At 40.9% G+C, this 19,977-nt stretch overlaps 1 protein-coding gene across 1 annotated transcript in view; it reads right to left on the bottom strand.

Annotated features, from left to right (window-relative positions):
* The window catches only part of nbas (NBAS subunit of NRZ tethering complex), a 153,597-nt gene that overhangs the window by 121,583 nt on the left and 12,037 nt on the right, over positions 1-19,977 (bottom strand). The window contains exons 8-18 of the mRNA XM_069722866.1: positions 18,264-18,397; positions 14,802-14,900; positions 13,091-13,229; positions 12,940-13,005; positions 12,691-12,819; positions 12,048-12,111; positions 11,274-11,467; positions 9,307-9,582; positions 4,005-4,130; positions 3,538-3,689; positions 3,256-3,399 (exon numbers count right to left, since the gene is read on the bottom strand). Of these exons, the coding sequence (XP_069578967.1) occupies positions 3,256-3,399; positions 3,538-3,689; positions 4,005-4,130; positions 9,307-9,582; positions 11,274-11,467; positions 12,048-12,111; positions 12,691-12,819; positions 12,940-13,005; positions 13,091-13,229; positions 14,802-14,900; positions 18,264-18,397 (1,523 nt within the window). The remainder of the gene's footprint in view (positions 1-3,255; positions 3,400-3,537; positions 3,690-4,004; positions 4,131-9,306; positions 9,583-11,273; positions 11,468-12,047; positions 12,112-12,690; positions 12,820-12,939; positions 13,006-13,090; positions 13,230-14,801; positions 14,901-18,263; positions 18,398-19,977) is intronic.

Here is a 19,977-nt window from a genome sequence, read left to right as displayed (position 1 = left end):
AACTGCCTCAGATCTTAATGGAGATTGAGGGTTGTATGGGTCAGATATAATAAGCACAAGTAAACTTGGCTTCAGACTGTGACACACATGCTGTCCAATATAAAGAGTTTAGACCCTGATTTCCTCAAGGTGTGTGTGCACTTGTATTTCGAAAGGAGACAAAAACTCTTCATCTAATGTCTTCACAGGCTCTGAAACTCCACAGTAAAAGCATTAACAACATGCTACACACACGCACACACACACACACACACACACACACACACACTACACCTGCAGCATTGTCCATCTTGTAGTTCTTTATGTATAGTCAGAGTAGCTGTTATAATGGCCCACACAGACTGATGAGGACAAGAACGCTGAACCAGTCTGCTGGTTGCCAAAGCAACACTGAAGTGGTGCATGACAGGTAAGAATAAAATCAAATCAAATCAAATCAAATCAAATGAAATCAAAATTTAAAAAAAAGAAGTATATTAACATCCATCATTTTACTGGGCCTTTAAACAGAACCTGTGGGTGCTGACAGGGAAATGAACAAATTTTAGCATCTCATAAAATACCAAAAAGCAGCTGAGTGGATTTTACTGTAATTATTGAAAAGGTGAATCTCTGCTAAACAATAACTGTCAATAGTGATCTTAAAAAATACCTTTAGATGTCTTCTTTTTTTTTTTTTTTTTTCAACCAAGAGAGAATAATGACATTTTATTTTAATGTTCTGACTTGTAATAGAAAAAAAGCATTGGTTGATTGTGTCTTTCAAGCACACACACTCTCACATAAACGCAGACAACTTCAAAACATGCGGCAGGGTAAAGGACGCCCTCTGTCTGACAGTCAGTCGTTAAATACAGTCCTTAGCTCCACACAAAAGCATCACACACTCCAAAAGCACGCACGCACGCGCACACACGCCCACGCACACACACACACACACACACACACACACACACACACACACTCACACTCAGACACTCAGACACAGGCATACTCAGAGGAGCCGTGATCGATACAGAGCCATTTCTGTAATGGTGGTGTAGTTAAAAAGAAATTAAGAGAATTATTATCTGTCTCAGGCCTCGGCCGCAGGCCACAAGGCAACATGGTTAGATCCATTAGTGAGGGCACCCAAATGCGCGCGCACACACACACACACACACACACACACACACACACACACACACACACACACACACACACACACATAAACACATTTTGGGGACACGTGTGTGAGCTGCCCGGCAGATACCCGGACTCAAAGACAGATAAAGGAGAAAAATAGGCATATTTAAAGAAGTTAATACACTGAGGATTTAATGTAATGGTTTTTTTAATGTTTGTAAATTATCTTTTTTTTTTTCTTTTTTTTTACTCCCTCTTATATCCTTTTTCTTATCTTCAATCTTTACTTCATCTACAATGGACTACAGGTCAGCAATAAAGCTCAACAGTTTTATTACACAATGAGCTTCACAGAGAGAAAATCAAACGGGCAAAGGGACAGAAAAATAAACAGCAAGCTGACAGGAAACTATTACACAGGCTTAATGCTGCACACTTTTCTGCACTTCCTTATTCAGATGCAGCCTGGAGGCGCACTGGTTCCTGTAAGTACCTGATGTGAGAAGAACGAGAGAGACGGCGCGATCCAGATTGAAAACTCTGTGCGCACAATGCATCCTTGCAAAAAACACGGTTACGGATTTGCATTTTAAATCAGTCTTGCCAGTGTATGCAAGTGTCCTTGTGTTTACGTTTCCTCACGTTAACAGATGTGTGTGATGTGCATGAGCTCACATTAAGCTTAAGAGTGTTCCATGATACATGGGCATGTGAATTTGCATGCGCGCGTGTATGAGAGGTGATTAGTGACCACTAAAGGCTTTTTCATTAGTTTTTCCCAGGGCACTCGACAACAAAGGCATAAATTACCTCCAGCAGATTACCCACTAATCTCCACCAATGCTTTCTCTCCAGCTCTCCCTCCCTCATCCTCATTAACGCCCCTGCCTTTATGATCCCTTCTCTGGTGTGCCACAGAATCAAATAATCGGTGTCAAATTTGGCAGCTTTCTGTCCCTTCTTCAACCGCTTTCTTTGTCTACAATTTATATACCTTCACCACAGTGTCACTTTTTATTTTATTTCCAACAAATCACAGTGCCATTAGTGTTTGAGTTGATCCTGGGAATAATAATGACTTAATCTTTCTAAACAGTAAGCAACAACCTGCAGACAAAACGACCCGCACAGGACGGCATCAGGTTCCCCTCGGAGGGATTTTTTTCCGCCCACTCAACAAATGCTTCCGAGATGTGAAAGCTGGTGTTGAATTCTGGTGTTTTAGTGCCTTCTCTTCCCTGTTTAGTGGAAAATTATACAAACTGTGCCCAACGGTTTAGTAAAAAAGAGTCCAGATTAGATAAGGGTTTTAGTAACTTGCTCAAGGACACTAAAGCAGGGTTTGCCGACCGAGCCTGGGTCCTCTAACAAGTAGTCAGTATTTCCGCTTGCCCAGGCAATTTTATCTTCATCTGCCGATTGATTAAAGACCAGGGCTGATGAACAAAGTTTCAGACTTTGAGTCAAACGTCAAATTCCGTGGCTTTAAATGAAGAGAAGAACAGGCTGTTGTTGTGCTGATTTTCCAATCAATTTGCAAGCTCTTTCAGCACAAAGCTTTGCACTGCTAACTGCACAAATGTGATCACACACAACAAAGCCTGTGCACCCTTATAAACACACTGAACCCAGAGAAAACCTTTTTTTTCTCAAATGGGAACAGCACAAAGCCAGCAAGCTTCTTATGGTGTGGCTGCAAAAGGCGCCATATTTGATAGATCTATAGTCGTTTACATTTCGCTTTTCTGTCTTAAAATTTTTCATCACCCAGACTTTGAATTCATAATTTTTTTTGCCAAAGCTTTTGACATTTACATTTTCCTAGCATATTTGCCTTCCTAAGCAGGTACAAGAAAAGACACATCTTTACTAAAGTGATTGCCACTTGTTAACAAACAGAAAGTGGATAAAACCACTCACACAATGAGGGAAACAAGTGAAGCAACATGATAAAAAAGACAACAAGGAAAATATATTTTATTTTGATAAATGGCAACTAAAATTTGGTGTTCCGTGACTTGGTGATAAAGTGATAAAATTCCCTTACTTTCCCTGTTTGGAAAAAACTTTTTAAAATTCCCTGAAATTCCCTAAACCCGTGGGAACCCCGATGAACCAACGTCTGCGTACCTGCTGAAGTCAACCTTGCCCTGCAGCTCCCGTCTCTTCCTGGTCTCCATCTCATTCTTCATCTCCAGCTCCAGCTCCTCATCATCTGACATGATGTCTTCATAAGGAAGGTCATCGAGGTCAACGTCGCCTGGCATGATAAACCTGAGGCACGGCAATGAAATGGAAAAGTAAACAAAAAGAAGCAGGCAGAATAAGTCCTTGGTTAGTGGAGAGAAAACGCTGACATAAATCGCTTGTCATTCATACATATGCATTGTGGACCTTGTAGCGTGTTCGTACCTGCCCCCATCTTCCCTGTTTCCTATGGCTATCAGGGCCTCAAGGTCAGTTCCCTTCAGCCCGTACTGCAGCAGCTCTTTGGCTGCATCCACATTCTCAGGGACGCGCTCCACACACTCGTGCAGCACCCATGAGCGCTTGCGAATCTTGCTCTGGGTGGGATGAACAGATGAAGAGAGAGAGTGAGTTCAGAAGGAGTGATGAGGATAACATGAGATAGAGAATTAAGAGTGGGGGTGGTGGGAAAATTTGCTACAAATTGGTAAAAATGATGCGTGAAATAGAGTAAGGCGGTTATGCTGCACTTAAGCATGTGCTTCTCCCACTCTCATACTGTATTATTCCTTACTAGACAACCAATATTCTGTGATGAACACCAAATCTCTGATACAATTCTTTATCTTGCTCCATCTTCACAATGTCCTCGTTTCCTCACACCTATCTGTCTCCTTTCATTCATCTCTCACCAGATAATCTTGTATGGAGGCGATGCTGACGGTACTCTTCCTCCACTGTCTCTGGTAGACGAGGTCAGAGTCCAGGTTATATGCTTGGGCAAGAGACAGGGCTTCGCCGTATTCCTCATTCTCAATCTATGAGATAAACAAACATCATGAGGACATCCAATAACTATGCATGTTTCCGTCACACTGGAACAGATGCAGCACTAGAACAGTTGTTTAGGATCAGAAAAGACAGGCGTTTGAACATTGATTTGAAGCGCATGCAGACAAGTGTTTGAGAAATAAAAGGAACAAAACAGTTGATGGGAAGCTTGTTTGGGAATTTAGCAGACAGCAACCCAAAAGAAGAAAAACCTTTGGTTTTGTCATGCAATTTAGGTAAGAGTCCAACAAAAACAGAATTGCAAAACAAATCACTTCATTTCATCTTCTGTGAGGTACATTTTCAAATATTTTTCATAGTCAATCAAAGGTATGTTACTTAGTCAGTCACGCACTGTATTCCCTAATAGAATTAAATGAGCAAAATACATTAAATGAATTCAAACCACATGGTACCGCCACAAAATTGATATGCAACAAAGACAGGAGACTTGTCCATTGCCTTATTTCCCACTGAGGCACAAAGAAGCCAAGGTTTTGAGTGAAACGATTCACATGGAATAGGCTGAATAGGAACAGCTCGGACATGCAGATTTCAATCTGTGCAGCAATGTGCAATGTGACACAGCCTGAATTGGATTTGCTACAGAGACGGCTGAAGGGAATCAAATATTTGGGGATAATTTTAAGAATGACAATCAAAAATGGAGATAGGGAGGAAACACAAAAGAGGAATCACAAACTTGAAATTGTGAATTTTAAATTCACAAAAACATCAGTAGTACATCAGTAAAAAAAAAATAACAAGTCTAAAAGGCTACACAACCCCAGCAGCTGTCTAAGAGCACAGCACGTACTTTTAATGTTGTAATCAGCATATGAACATGCTCACAATGACAATGCTAACAGATCTGCTAATTTTTGTCAGGTATGTTACCCATATTTACCATCTTAGTTTAGCATGTTAGCATGCTAAAATTAGATAGTTTGCATGCTGAGGCTTATAGGAGTGCAAATAGTTTTGAAGGTTTTTTGGTCACGATCCAAAGTAGTGAAATTTTCAGCATTCAGGTTCAGTTGTGTTTGGTGCTAAGCAGCCAAACACAAACACTAAACTAAGATGGTGAATATGACAAACACTACAGCTGGGTAACACATGAATGTACTTTCATTTGATCTTTATTTAAACAGGCAGTCACATTGAGATTAAGATCTTTTTTCTGAGAGAGTCCTGAGAAAAAAAAAAAAAAAAAACAATCACACAAGACAATAAACGAGGAGAAAAAAACAATTACGAGAATCATAAAAAACATCTGGTAATGAAGCTTTGAAATCTCCAAGGGCAATATAGACTCGAATATAGTTTGACTGCCATTTGCGGATAATTTCATTTAAAAGATGCATAGTACCTGAAACCAGTCCTGACAACATTAATGTGTACATGAGTGATATCTCAGGTTAAGTCGTTACTGGATTGTGTACAAGTGTAACAAGATTTAAATGAGAAAAGAGATGTAAGGTAGTTTGGAAGCTTTAACAGTAGAGCTTTATGAATGAATGCCAGTAGAAGGCTATTTCTTCTTGACTGTAAGGAACTCCTTCCAACAGTGTGATACAGAGAACAATGATGAGTATATCATTTATCATTTGTGATAAAGCTTAATGCACTGTGATACTCAGGGTATAACTGTTGAAGGGTTCATAGGGTACCATGAAATGCAAAATGTCTCCATCATAATGGACAGACATGAAGGTTGTCTTTACTTTACTGCAGTTTTACGGTTGGAAGAAGACAAAAAGCCTGGTTTGATTTTTAAATTTTAATCAAATGTTTAATATGAATCTTGAATTATAGTCTGTGTCGAGCAAAATTCCTAAGAATTTATGACTCAGTCAGCAAGAGTAAAAAGGGTGCCATTAAAAGTTTTTCATCAATTACTTGGTCTGCTTTAAAAACTACACAGGTTCAGGAGTGATAATTGGAAAACATCAAAACATCAAACGCAGAGTGAAAATGAGTCAAGGCCTTTTGCTGGGGTGGAGCTTTAGAGCATATAAAATTGTGTCATCAGCAAAAAATTGACATTTAAGTATGAATTAAAACAAATAATGTCATTTATGTATTAGGTAAACAACAATGGACTTAGGATAGACCCCTTGAGGCACCTAATTTCTGATGGTAAGAGGACTTGACTGAAAACCATCAGCTACAACAGTTATTTCTGTAAGGTAAGAGAGGAACAAATCAAGCGTGGCTTCATCTGGACCTATAGACTGTAATGTGTGGAATAGGATTTTATGATTAACGGTATTAACCTCTGCATGTTTGTTTTGTCACTGTGAGCTTGTTAGCATGCTGATGTCAGTATTTATACAGCCTCTAAAACCCAATATAGCCAGCTGTAGACTCTTCATCTGGTTATCTTGGTTGCTTGTATATTATATGTATATTATATATATAGATATATACTGTACCGTATGTATATATATATATATATATATATATATATGTTGACTGTGTTTATTGGTTTGTTGTATATAATATATATATATATATATATTTAATGTACTGTATATATACTGTATGTACTGTGCATTTTATATTTTATATTTATATTTTTTATTTTATTGCTTTTCTATTATATTATTCTATTCTATTATTATTTTATTCTATTGTTTCTATTATTGCTCCTGTATGTATGCTGCTGTGGCGAATAAATTTCCCCTCGGGGATTAATAAAGTATATACCTACCTACCTACCTACCTATAATAAATTGTTCTTTGGTGGTAGTACTAGTAGTAGCTGTAGCTGTTGTCATTGTTATTAATATTGAACTGACCTGGCTTGGACGTCAACACATGATGATGCTAAAGGAGGTTTTTGTTGTATCAATGTCTCACAAAATGATTAAATCCAACAAAAAAATTGACACCTTAGTTTATGCGGGCCCACTCAGTGTGTGTGAAAGTATATGTGTGCAAGCACGCTGGCTGACAGACACTGAGTATCCATCTCATTCTGTGTGTAGGAGTGCAAAGAAACACATTAGCCAGACTGTAGTTCCTGGAGGGCAATAAGAACCCCACACAGTTAAACCTCACGTAGGAGGACATCAAAAAATGCTTCCTTCTCTCTCTGGATTCAGCTAATAAAACTGCCAGTATGCTACTCATGCAGGCAGGGTTACACCACCATCATCAAACTCTTAAACACATGAAGAAGCTGACTTAAGGAAATAACCTGGAATCACTTGTGGAGGGGAGATCCGGTCATTCTGGTCTGTATGATTGAACAAATGTGTGTGAATGTAGCTGCAGAAATGTCAAACTATACAAATATAACACAAGTAGTAAGGTGGAATTGACACACACACAAAAACCAAATATGCAAACACACATATGCACACAAACAATAAAAGACACCCATCCTCCCCTTCACTTACACGCCTACATGTGATGCATGTGAATATAAAAAAACAAAAACAATTCCAACAGAAGAGCAGCAGCAGCTGGGGAAGTGCCGCCGGTACCAAGTGTTACAAAGAGATAATAATGATATATTACTTTGTAACTCTCCACTGTTCGGATTGATGGGGATGACTAATGGCATCTAATGATGATGACAATGATGAAGGCAGTAGATGATGGGTCATAAAAATGACTGATGAACCATGCTCAAACTTGGGGCCATTGAGAGCCGATACCTCACTCACTGTGCTTTGTGATAGAGCGTGTTGTTGTCTTTGCTGCAATTTGTACAAAGTAGCACCAACAGCCATATTTCTAATGCAGCAATTAGCATTTCAGAGAATCATCCGGGACTGAAAAATAGCCTTAAAGCAGACTGAACATCTTGCTTGGTTTTCATTTCTCCTCAACAGCACGCTGGAGCTGAGCCAACAAAACAATAGCACTTCACTGAGCTGGCACAGGATTCATTTAATCGGAAACCAATTTTGCAGATCAGCCTGTTATAATTCAGTCAGTGACCAAACGGCTTCGTATGCCGTCCTTCAGCTGCTGTTAAATTAAGAGGCTAAAAAAGAAGAGTTTCAAGGTAAATGTGATATCAACTATTGAAGACAATTGACAACTGCTCTTAAAAATGATTGACTGGCATTTCAGTGACTAATGTATTGCTTTTAACATGATAAAAGTCTTACATAAGGGATTGTATAATTAGAATATCTTTGATATATTGAAGAAGTAATATCGAATTTCTTTGCCAAAATGTATCTGTAACACGGTGTGAGGCGGAGAAGTGCACATCAGTACTAAAATTGTTGTTTAGATTGTTGAGCTAAAAGAATATTCAAATCCAAACATGCAGTCATTCCAGCATGAACACTGACGACAGCGTTTCGACAGCCTCAACACATAAGCATTTTGTTGTGTGTGCCGCTAAGTAAACAGCAAACGGTAACACAAATGTCACTCTTTATTTTCACCATAGTGGGAATTTTTAGAATGAGGTAGTCCTACTGAGTTTAATACAACTGTAACCGGAAATGTGATGTACTTCTCCAAATGTGTCACATTAATTATGTGAAAGATATAAAATACAAATACGGTGACTTATTCAGAGACACGGAGCATTTCAGGGAGCAGTTGACCAACTGTCTATTCGCGCTATGAAATGTTAATGACGATGCTAACATGCTGATGTTCAGCAAGTACAATTTGTACCATGATGGCCATCTCATTAGTGAGTCATTTAGTTTTGCCAAGTGGAAACCCACTGTGTCGTCACCCATTGGTTTGTGAACTGCCATTTTGAAGCCTTGAGTCGGGCGTTTCGGTTGTCACCATCTTGGTGTTGTAGAGACAGAAGTGACCATATTTGGACGAGCTGTGGAGGAGTGAAGGGTGGACCTGACTGAGAACCCGAGGACACTATGCCCACCCACCTAAAAAGGCAACGTAACTGCAAAATTTCATCGTGTTTTTATAGTTGGGTATTTTAATCTGGACCAAAGAAGAGGAACACAAAAGAAATTCTCTGCAACCCATGTATTGAATTTAGTTCTCACGCTGCAGTCTAAAAAGCAATGTAACCTCATTGAGAAGCAGGAAGTGAACTTTTACAATACAGCTGTAAGCAACATGCACAAGTTGAATGCTTCAGAAGAGCTAGATTAATCATCAGAAGGTGCACATGAACACTAAAGCTGCAGTCATTTACAAGCCGAGTTAACCTCCTACCTTCCTCTGGTAGAGCTCCTCTGGTGTAGTTGACCTCAGGCTGACCAGACGGTAGTTCTTGATTACGGTGCGAGGGCGCTTGCGTGGTGGGGCGAACCGCTCCATCTCTGTCACGTAATACAGGCCCTGCTTGATGTAGCCAAAGTAGCGGGCTTTGGCTGAGGACTCTTCATCTGAGTCAGAGTCTCCGCCATCGTCTCCCTCCTCATCCTCGCTGGACACGCCGCTCAGGTTGCTCTCCAGGCGCCCACGCTTCTGGGCCAGCTTCACCTCACACTGGTAAACGAGATGTAAACACAGACGAGGGTGGAAGCACAGGCATTTAAAAACTAATATATCACAAACATATGGCAAATATCAAGCAGCAGTTGTCTTTTCACATGAAGTACATCTGTCTTGTCATAAGATGAGCCCAACCTGTCGAGGCAGATGTTCTGGCCTGGTCCTGTCGGAAGTTTCTTCCTGTTAAAAGGGACTTTTACCTTCCTACAGCTGGAGCTTTTTCTCCCTTAAAGCGGAGTTTTTTGCCCTCCTTGGCAATTGTTGAATTGGTGGGTTTCTCTGTACAATGTTTTAAAGTTCTGTTGTAAGGACTTAACTATGTTAAGCGCCCTGAAATAACCTGTGTTGTGATTTGGCATGAAATCAATCAAATATAATTGAATAAGGGCTGTGCAACAGAAGACCACCCATTCCCGATTACTTGGATTCCAAATTACATCTTTGCATAGAGTGACCTGAGGCATATGGAGACTTCTTTGCAGCATTTATTGATGGATGAAAAATGAAGCACGGAATGCAGTGCAGCACAGCATACATCTCGCTGTACTCAAGTTGGTAAACACACTTAATTTAACGCCCTGATGCCAGCTCAGCAGGCAGCAAGGTCAAACCACTCAAGAGAAAATCTTAAATCCTAGCTGTCCACTTTACTTTCTTTCACTTGTCTTGCCTTAATCCATAGTTTTGTGACTGCCTCAGTTGGGGGGTAAAATGATTTGACCACTTTTAATCGCTCATAAGAAGCATGTAAAACATCTGGGTGTACTGATCATCATCAGCACGCAACATCACATTATTCCACATCTGTGGAGGCATAATACGAGCTTCATCATCACACAAAGGCCCATATTCAAGGCACTATCAATACTGCCGTAGATAGATCGACACCCACCCATCCCCCCATTCCATGCTGAGGCAGTCTGATGAAACCTTTCCTAAGAGTTGGCAGCAAAAGAAATCTTTATTTTTCTTGTTCTCTATGCAATCGGATAAAAAACTAAACAGAAGCACAGGATTGAAATAAAGGAACAGGGTGATGCGAGATCAGGGTCTTTGTGTGCAGATCAAGACACAGGGAAACATGTTTCATCATCACAAGGATTCAACGTTACTTTTATACACACACACACACACACACACACACACACACACACACACACACACACACACACACACACACACACACACACACACTTTCAAAGGATGACACAAACAGACTGAAAACGCCTGCAACAAGAAAATAATATCAGACTTTGGGTTAATTTTTGGTCAGAAAAAGAAAACTAACCTTTGAGGAAAAAATGCATTTTTGACTTGACCGTACAACTCACTCACTTTGCATCAGAAACCTCAAATACTATTTTTATTTTACCTCCTCAATAATAAAAACAAAAGAACGAACACTTAACAGACTTGTGGTCTGTCCAGTTTGTTTAATTTTTCTTGCCCAGACAGCTCATGTTAGGAGAGGCTCCAGGCCCCAGCTGCCCTGAATTGAAAAGGCAGTTTAGAAAATAGATGAAAAGGATGAAAAACAACTGTCCTTTGTTTTATTATGCCTTTTAAAGCTCTGAAGGCCGAGATGAGCACTGACGGATACTTTCACGTGCCTTCACATGCCATTGTACAAACTCCCTCTGTCTGTTTACCAAACCGCACACGCATGCCACTGTCTTGACATTTACCTCCAGGCTGAGGAAGCCCCCGTCATGTGCGGTGGTGACTCGAGGTGAGAGCTCGAACCATTCGCAGGATTTCCCCAGAAGGTTGCGCAACGTCCTGACGGACGAGACGGTGACAGAGCCAGAGCAGCGGGCCAGAATCAACACGTTGTCGCTCCACCAGCTCACGTCCACCAGTGGGTAGTACTCCTCCTTATCTGGCACAGGTGTAGCGAGACATAAAGGCAGAGTTAAAGACATGTTTGTACACAAGGGGCCATACAAGGACAGAAAGGACGGTTCCCATATTTGTATTAAAACTTTCCATTACATGCTTTGTATACTCAGTACTTCCCCCTTTAGGGATCACAAACTCTTATCCCAATTTCCTTTTCTCGACGTGTTCCCTCCTCTGAGACATATTTACGCATGTGGACATGTGACATCACTTGTCATGCTTGAGATGAAGGGATATATACAGATTATTGCTTACACAAGCTGTCACAGCTGTCATCACTACTGGCCCAAAACTGTCAAAAAAAATGATTTTACAGCTGCACAAACAGGAATACACACAGACACATGGGCAACTACACAAGCAGAGAAACGCACATATCTGCAGGCACGGACACTGTAGGAGAAAAGTAGATGCTGGCCTTGGCATACTATATGGTTGTATGTGTAAATAGCTGTATAATTCGGTGAATAAGACATGTCAAAGATCATTAAATTGTATCCAGTGTGCAGCGCCATGTCAGCAACAAAGTAGACTCTCTTTAGCCCGTCAGGCTAAACTACCTTTTATTTTCTTCCTTCTCTCCAGCGATGTCTTCCACTCTGGGTTGATCTCCTCAAATCCTGGCTGCGGGGTGGACCGAAGGATGGAGGCGCCGAAGAAGAAGAAGAAGAAGGGAGGAAAAAGAAGAAGAAAAGAGGGAGAGGAAGTTAATCTGCTAACCCTGTTTACACTTGCAGCGCTCACACACTCGCACGCACACACACACACACACGCACACACACACACACACACACACACACACACACACACACACACACACACACACACACACACACACATTCTGAAGTTCTACCAGCAATGAAGCAGAACACACACCCACACTGCATAAATTGGCAAAACATCGTGGAAATATAAGTTCTCCATAAGCCACATCACGCACTGTGTGATGGGAGAGAGCGCGCGTACGCACGCACGCACGCACACACACACACACACACACACACACACACACACACACACACACATAAATCCTTCCCACCGCACACACTTACACCTAGGCTAGAAAGAGATTACATTAATACAGTCAGTCAAGCATTTAATGTACAAAATATTACCAGGACACACTGCACAGGTTTACTGTGCTTAACAAAATCATGGATGCATTCACAAGCACACACAAATACAAGCAGTTTAGAAGGGCACCTGTTGGTCCTGGTTCCATGTGGCTCTCTGTTTAAGTGAGGGGACGTCCCACAGAGACAGGCGACCGGAGAAGTGGATGACAGCCAGCAGTGTGCCATCGGGGCTCAGACTCATCCGAAACACTCCATCCTGAACAACACAAATTCAGACACACATTTGTTTTTATTAAAAAGAAGTTTTGGCAGCTTCTGCAGAATGAACTTGTTATGTACAGCAAGGAGAAAACAGACAGAAAAAAGGCTGTCCTACCTTTTCATCTCCTTGTCTGGAAAATAATCTAAAACTGGGGATCCTGAAGAAACCTCTCTTCTGATTCTGACACCCACAGACAATATGCATGTTAGATACTGCGTGAATACATTTTTGCTCGAGCATGTGTGCAGATGCGTGGACTCCTCACCGTGCTGACGTCGTCCTCGTAGCTGGTGACCTGCTTGTAGTGTGGCGAGCCGGAGAGAGCCCTCCAGGCTGTGATGCCAAAGCAAGAGGCCTTGGACGTACTGTCATTCCCTGATTCACAGCCCCCCACCAGCAGCAGTCTAACAAACACACATATTTGTTGAGTACCACCTTTGTGATTGTGCCTTGAGAAATCGTTTCCCACTGTATAATAAGAATTAAAGTACTCTCTGTGGGTTCAAGCCAGGGTGTAAGTGACAATTCACACTACTGAAGTGCCATTTAGCAAAGCAGACAGTTAAAATCGTATTTATCAGGGGTAAAAGTCTGGTTAGAACCAGTGGTTGAGCAGAGTTAAGACAAAAACACACAACAACGATCAGTGGCTGTCTGTTTGCAGTGAAACAGATCAGATGCAACAATGGTCAGGAGCTCAGGGAGAGGTGTGTATGGAGGAGCGCTGATCAGCTCAACACTGCCCCCTGCTGCGCAAATACTGCATATTTAAACAGGAGCTAAGATCTGAGGGTTAGTTGGTAAACTGATGAAGAGCGAATATGTGTGATAACATAGTTTCTCATGTCTCAAATAAGAAGTTTCTTTCTGTATTCTGTAATCTTATGGTTTTATGAAAACAGTTTCTGCCAGACTACAATCAGTATTCCTGATACAGATCTGCATATTCCGCACTAAATCTACAATATACACACTGTAAAATAACATATGCAATATTTGAATCACTATGTTCAGCTTTTGAAACTATATTTCTTATATGCAGTTTATCACCTCCTTTTCTTACATCTATTCTATTCTCTCTCTGATGCTGACCCACTTTTCACACAGGGATCATTAAAGTTTTATCCCATCTATCAGTTGGCAAGCACTTGACAGCAGCTGCCAAAATCCATTAAGCTGCCAAACCAAGCTCCACTGGCCAAACTAAATCTGGTTTGTGCAGCCTGGCGACCGCGGTGAAAACAGTGAGGTCACGGGGTGTGAGCCGGACATAATTAACCAAAACCTTTGAATGCTGACTGGTAGAGAAAGCCAAGGACATTCTGGACTGCCACCGTGAATTCCTGCGGGTATTACATTAAAGTGATTGGTTCATTTATTCCTTAGTAAACCCCTTGGCTCCAGTCCATAGTGTAATATCTTATGCCTGGGCAGGAATTTCCGGAGAAGAACCTCGTATTTGCCGCTCGTTCTGGACTCTGAATCAGTTAAAGTGACTTGTGATGCAGTGAATGTATATTTAGATGTAGCACAGTGATCAATGTAATACATATTTAGGAGTATATTGATGATGCCTCCAGATGTCAAATGAAAGCGTTTGAAATCACTCGCCAAATTTGAAAACCAGATACTTAGGCACTATATAGCATGGCATCGCATCAACGGCAATGGGTTTCAGGATGAAAATTGATTCAAAGGATTCATAAGGATGCCTGAATATAAATGTACGAAAAACACTTGATGAAACGCGCCTCTAATAGAAGTAGGCTGGGATTGCGGAGACCACAAGAGAAAATAATGTGTCTAAGATTGTCAAGTGAAGGCTGCAGGCATTAATTAGGCTGCCATTGATAGATTAAAAGCTCAATGCGGGCAAAAATGTTAATTTTCTTTTAAAAAATACTCGTTATTTCAGCTATATTCAACAGGCACTCTCGGCTGGCAGGGGCTTGGAGCGCTGGGAATATGTGACGTACCGGTGGCCAGGGTGGTAAATAGCTGAGGTGATGCCATGAGAGTAGTGGGCAGAGAAATTGAAGGCGTGGCTCTCCTGGAAGTTCTGATTGGTTCCCACGCTGAAACAGAGAGACAGAGCTGACAGTCAAAGGACAAGTGGCCTATAATTGAACTCTGGCACATAAACAATCAAAACATGAACACTCGTGTGGAACGTGTTAATGGTGCGACAAAGCTGCTCTGAGGAAGATGACGGAGCAATTTTTCTACCAGCTGTAATTAAAATGAGACATGGTAAAATATATAATCTAATTTAAGTGGGCAATCTAAATTAGATTGGTACTAGAGGAGATGCTGTGTAATTTGTGTTGGGATGTGTCACTGAGGAAATGTTTGGTTGCAGTGTAAACTGTATGGAGAGAAGAAGGAAAACAGGGAAATAAAGAAAGAGAGCACAAAGGAAATAGCTGAGGGAAATGCAAGCTTCTGACAGTTCAGCTTCCTCCAGACATTTTGGTGTTTATGCCACAGTAAAGCAGCTGCGTAGGTGAACACACACACACACACACAGACACACAAACAGACAGACACACACACACACACACACACACACACACACACACACACACACACACACACACACACACACACACACACACACAGAAGTGCTGGCACAGAGCAAAAGAGAGAAAGGTGACTTACTGTCAGGACTCAGCTATCATTTTAAAATTCTAATTTAAAAGTGTTTGAGCAACAATATTGGAACGCAGTCATATGAAGAGGAAGAGTGAGTATAAGCTCCACACTAAAAATTAACCTTTAAAAACACTTTCAGAGAAAATCTGGTGCAAATGTCTCCCTCGTCTTAATTACCTCCTCACACATATACACTGACACTCCGATGGCTTCAAAGGCAGCTAACACCGCCCTATCTGCCTGGGATAGAAAAATAAATCAGTATCTTGCTCCCTTCCCAGCAAACTTCACTACGCTCGCAGAATTGAAGGGAAGTCGTGGAGTGCAGGACGTCATCTGATCGAGATTCAACACACAGGCACAATTTCGCCCTGGGTCTTGGAGTGTCACCGCACAGAGGCTCGGTGTGACTGCAGCAATCTCAGACAATAAAATGGGAAATCGTGGCAATAATGCCATAGCGCTAATGCTAAATTAAAAATGGAAAGTGTGGGCAGCCATGAGGAACACACACACCCAGACTCTAGCAGGGATGCACACACAAAATCAGATGTCATTAATCAAATATTTAAAATGTGGGTTGGAATAAGGCGAGCAAGGTGATTGACATTCAAAGAGCCTGGCTCCTGGCTTAGCTTTGATTCTAGTCTGGAAACCCTGTTGACATTAAGGTCCCCTCAGCTACTCTGAAGGGTGGACCAATCAGGGACTAGTGGGCGTGGCTAAGTGCAATGACATTGAACAATGGAGGCGAAGGTAAGAGTTTCAGCGTACAACATACAGTATATGGAAAGCAGCTCCAATAGTTTAAAAATGAACTCCAGGTCTGCACCCATTTGGTGCAACAACCGGAAGCAATCCAGAATGGAGCGTGGCCAGATCAATATATTCAGGCAGTGAATTTTCATCTGATAATACCCGGCTAAGATATCACTGCTCTTAAGTATTAAAGGCATGGAGCGTCAAATTATACCACAAATAGAGTGCATTATTCTATAAAGGCCACAATATATGGGACATTCATTTCAAATACATGAGAATAAAGCAGCCTCGAGTGGGTCTGGGTGTCTATGTGTTTGTTGCGACTGATACCATTATGATACCCGTGATCTGATTTTAGCATGTTCACGACAATTCGCTATTAGCATAACACACACTGTGTGGCTTTGTGAAGTGCAGTGACAGACAGAAGGAGAGAGGCAAAAATGATCACTGACAACCTGGATTTAACCCCTAGTTCACCACGTTCTCCACATTATTGGTTTATGTTTATTGGAACAATATATATATATACAAATATATATATATTTACTTATAAGGCAATGATACATTGGCCTGAAGAAAATCTACGTGTACCCTGCTGCTAAAATTTGCCATTTAAAATAACTGAAATACTAAGTGGCAACAGATACAATATACAAATACTGAAAGAAGTTGAAGTGTAGGGTTTTTAGTGTTCAGCCTAAGTGGATGCACTGAATGAAGGAAAACAGACAGTTCAAGTGAAAGCACTGAGTTGAGTTAAAGTATTAGCTGAAGCCAGAAAAGGTTACATATAAGTGTACTTGCTTGAGCTGAAAATACCAGGTAGAAACTGTTTAAATAGGTCAAATAGTTGAATGGGAATCATAGCTGAAGTTGAAGTCGAAGGGTAAATTGTTGAAGTTACACCACTGGAAGTGTCTTTTGAAGTGCAAAAACCAAAAGCAGTTGAAATCAGTTGAAGTGCAATATAGTTTTAGTTTAAGAGCACTATAACCTGTCAGTCGGCATGTAAGGAGTGTCAGCCGTTGGAGTATTTGAGCTGTCAGTTGCGGTGATGAATCGAGCAAGTGGTGTCAGCTCAAGTGAAAGTCCTGACAGAAATTAGTGCCTGTCAAAGTGTAAACACCGAAAGGAGTTAAAACGTCAGCTGTACAGAGAGATAAACGCAGTCGAAATGTCAGTTGACATGTTCGGGTTGAAAGCTTTTGAATTGTCATTTGAAGAGCAAAACATGGAAAAACTTGAAATGTCAATTGATGTGTAGAGAGAAAAAACAGTTGAGTTGGTATCTAATGAGCAAAACATGAATGCAGATGAAGTGTAAAAGATGAGTGCTGCCCAAATGTCAGGTGAGGAGACAAAGATGACGACAGCTGAGATGTAAGTAGACAGGTAGTAGAGGTTAAAGTCGTGAAAAGTGTAAGCGTAATAAGGAATTCAACCATCCATATCAGAAAGAAGAAAAAGCACGGTTGAATTGTGAGTTGACATGGAAGTGGTGAAAGCAACTGAAGTGTAATTTTAAAAATAAGAAATTAAATCTAATTTCTGATGTTGAAAATTTCACGTGTACGAGACAAAAGCAGCTGAAGTGCAAGTTGCTGTGTACGTACTGAATCCAGTTTAGTTATTTAATGCGCAAAACTTAAAAGCAATTGAAGAGTAAAGTATGTGACCTGTAGGTAGTAAAAGTACTTTACATCCAGTTAAAGTGGAATTTCATTTGATGTGGAAACCTTGAAGATGGATCAAGCTGTGCACAGCTGAAATATCTGTTGAAGTGATAAACCTGAACCTTTGAATATACAGGACATGCACTTAAATCATGAAGATAATAATGCGTATGTGAGCTGCTGCCCTGATACATGTTCCAGAAATGAGACAACAACAAACAACTCTATCTGGTGTTTCAAAATCTGCAGCAGGTCATTTATTCTACCCAAGATATTGTGACTAATAAAAAGGTACCTTGGAAACCTAGCTATTTCTAGGAGCCTTAGTTGAGTCGCGTTGTCTCTCACCTGACGAGATAGCTCTTGAGCCCGCCGCCATATGTGATAACGAGAAGCTCGGCAGACCACTGAGCACTAGCTGTGCACTCCAAGAAGATCAGGCCTGCCACTGCACAACTGAAGTCCCCCGGAAAACTCACCACCTGGATCCAGAGGGAGATAAGAAAGAAGAATCAGTGGCGGTGTGAAAATATCTGATGTAAACTGTAGAGAAAATCAAGAGACATAAAAAAAATATGCATAATTATCTATCAGTTCGTGCCCCCACCAAGATTTTACAAGGACAAGACAACAAAGGATGCATCATTCAAGCAGCGTTTGTTGAAGAAAATAAACAGAAGTGAGAAAGCCAGTGATGAGACAGAGAAGAAAGGGAACAAACGATAACAGAGGAAGTGGAAGAGAGACAGAAAGCGAGAGAGAAGATGGGGGGGAAATTTAAAAAAAAAATGTCATACATGTACACACTTTCTTTCAAATTGACTTCATATATTTTTTTTTTTTATCATCTTCTCCAGAAATAGAAGCAAGCTTAACAGTGACAAACAGGAGGAACAGTACGACAGGGCAGGTAGGGGTGCTGACGTAAGTGTGCGAGAACACTCACTGTAGATGCATAACAAACCAGAGCTGCGCTAAAAGGAAGGAGGATCACAGAGGTTGGATGATGAGCGTGGCTGAGGAGGAGGAGGACGAGCGTCTGCGCTCGCCGTCTCCAACAGGGCGGATGGTGGGGCGGAAGGAGTGACGGGTGGAAATGGAGGAGTGATAATATGTAGCACACAGAGGGCATTTAAGTGGGGGAGGAATAGCAGATGGACTTGAAATAGTAGCTCAAGGAGAGACACCGAGAAACAGACATGCGAGGATGAGGGACATGTGAGAGCAGAGAAACGCTAGCAGGCATGTGAAAAATTTAAGACAGAAGGTGGTGAAGATTGGGGAAAAGAAGAATGTGACACTGCGAGCAAAGAAGGGATAAAAAATTAAAAAAAAAAAAAAAAAAAGAAGCATCAGACAATGAATTAGAAAGCAAGCATGGCAGACAAAAAGAGCAATAACTGTCTGACGAGGAGACGTTCGCTTCAAAAAGTGACAGGCGGCTCAAAGTGCCCGGTAAATGTTTGCTGCACTGAAAGAGCTGAGCGTGGCCCAAATTATCTCTGGAGGCAAGATTATGGACGTCTGAATCGTTAACACTGTCTCACTGAAAGGTTACAAATACAATCAGATCTGCTGCCATTTTGTCTGAATGAGAAACTGCATTTACCAAACGTACAATCTAACTGATGCTTCTGTTCATGAACAAAGCTCCAAAAGCGTTCATTGATAATCATTGTAATTGTGGAATGTAACTAAGTACATTTACTCAAGTACTACACTTCAGTACAATTTTAATGTAGTTGTACTTAAGTATTTTCTTGTCATGCCAATTTCTACTTCTACTCCACATTTTTTTGGAGGCAAAAATGTTACTTTGTAGTCTACTACATTTATTGTAAACCCTTAGTTACCAGTCATTCTCACTTAGATTTAGATTATTCTATCAATTAATCAATTATGCAGTTTTATTAAAGATTTAGCTATCCAGCAGTATATAAAGTACTCCAGCTGCAACATTAAAGTGATGTACACCCTAATTAATCAATAATATATGTGATTCTGAAGTTGGCCATTCAGCATAATTACTTTTACTTGAGGTGCTTTAAATACATTTTGATGC

The sequence above is a fragment of the Brachyistius frenatus genome, unplaced genomic scaffold (assembly GCF_029030835.1).
Source record: "Brachyistius frenatus isolate BFR_SWC_R1_liver_20210118 unplaced genomic scaffold, ASM2903083v1 Contig_307, whole genome shotgun sequence".
Taxonomy (NCBI): Eukaryota; Metazoa; Chordata; class Actinopteri; family Embiotocidae; genus Brachyistius; species Brachyistius frenatus.
Note: the sequence above shows the minus strand (reverse complement) of the source record. Positions and strands in the feature narration are given on the sequence as shown.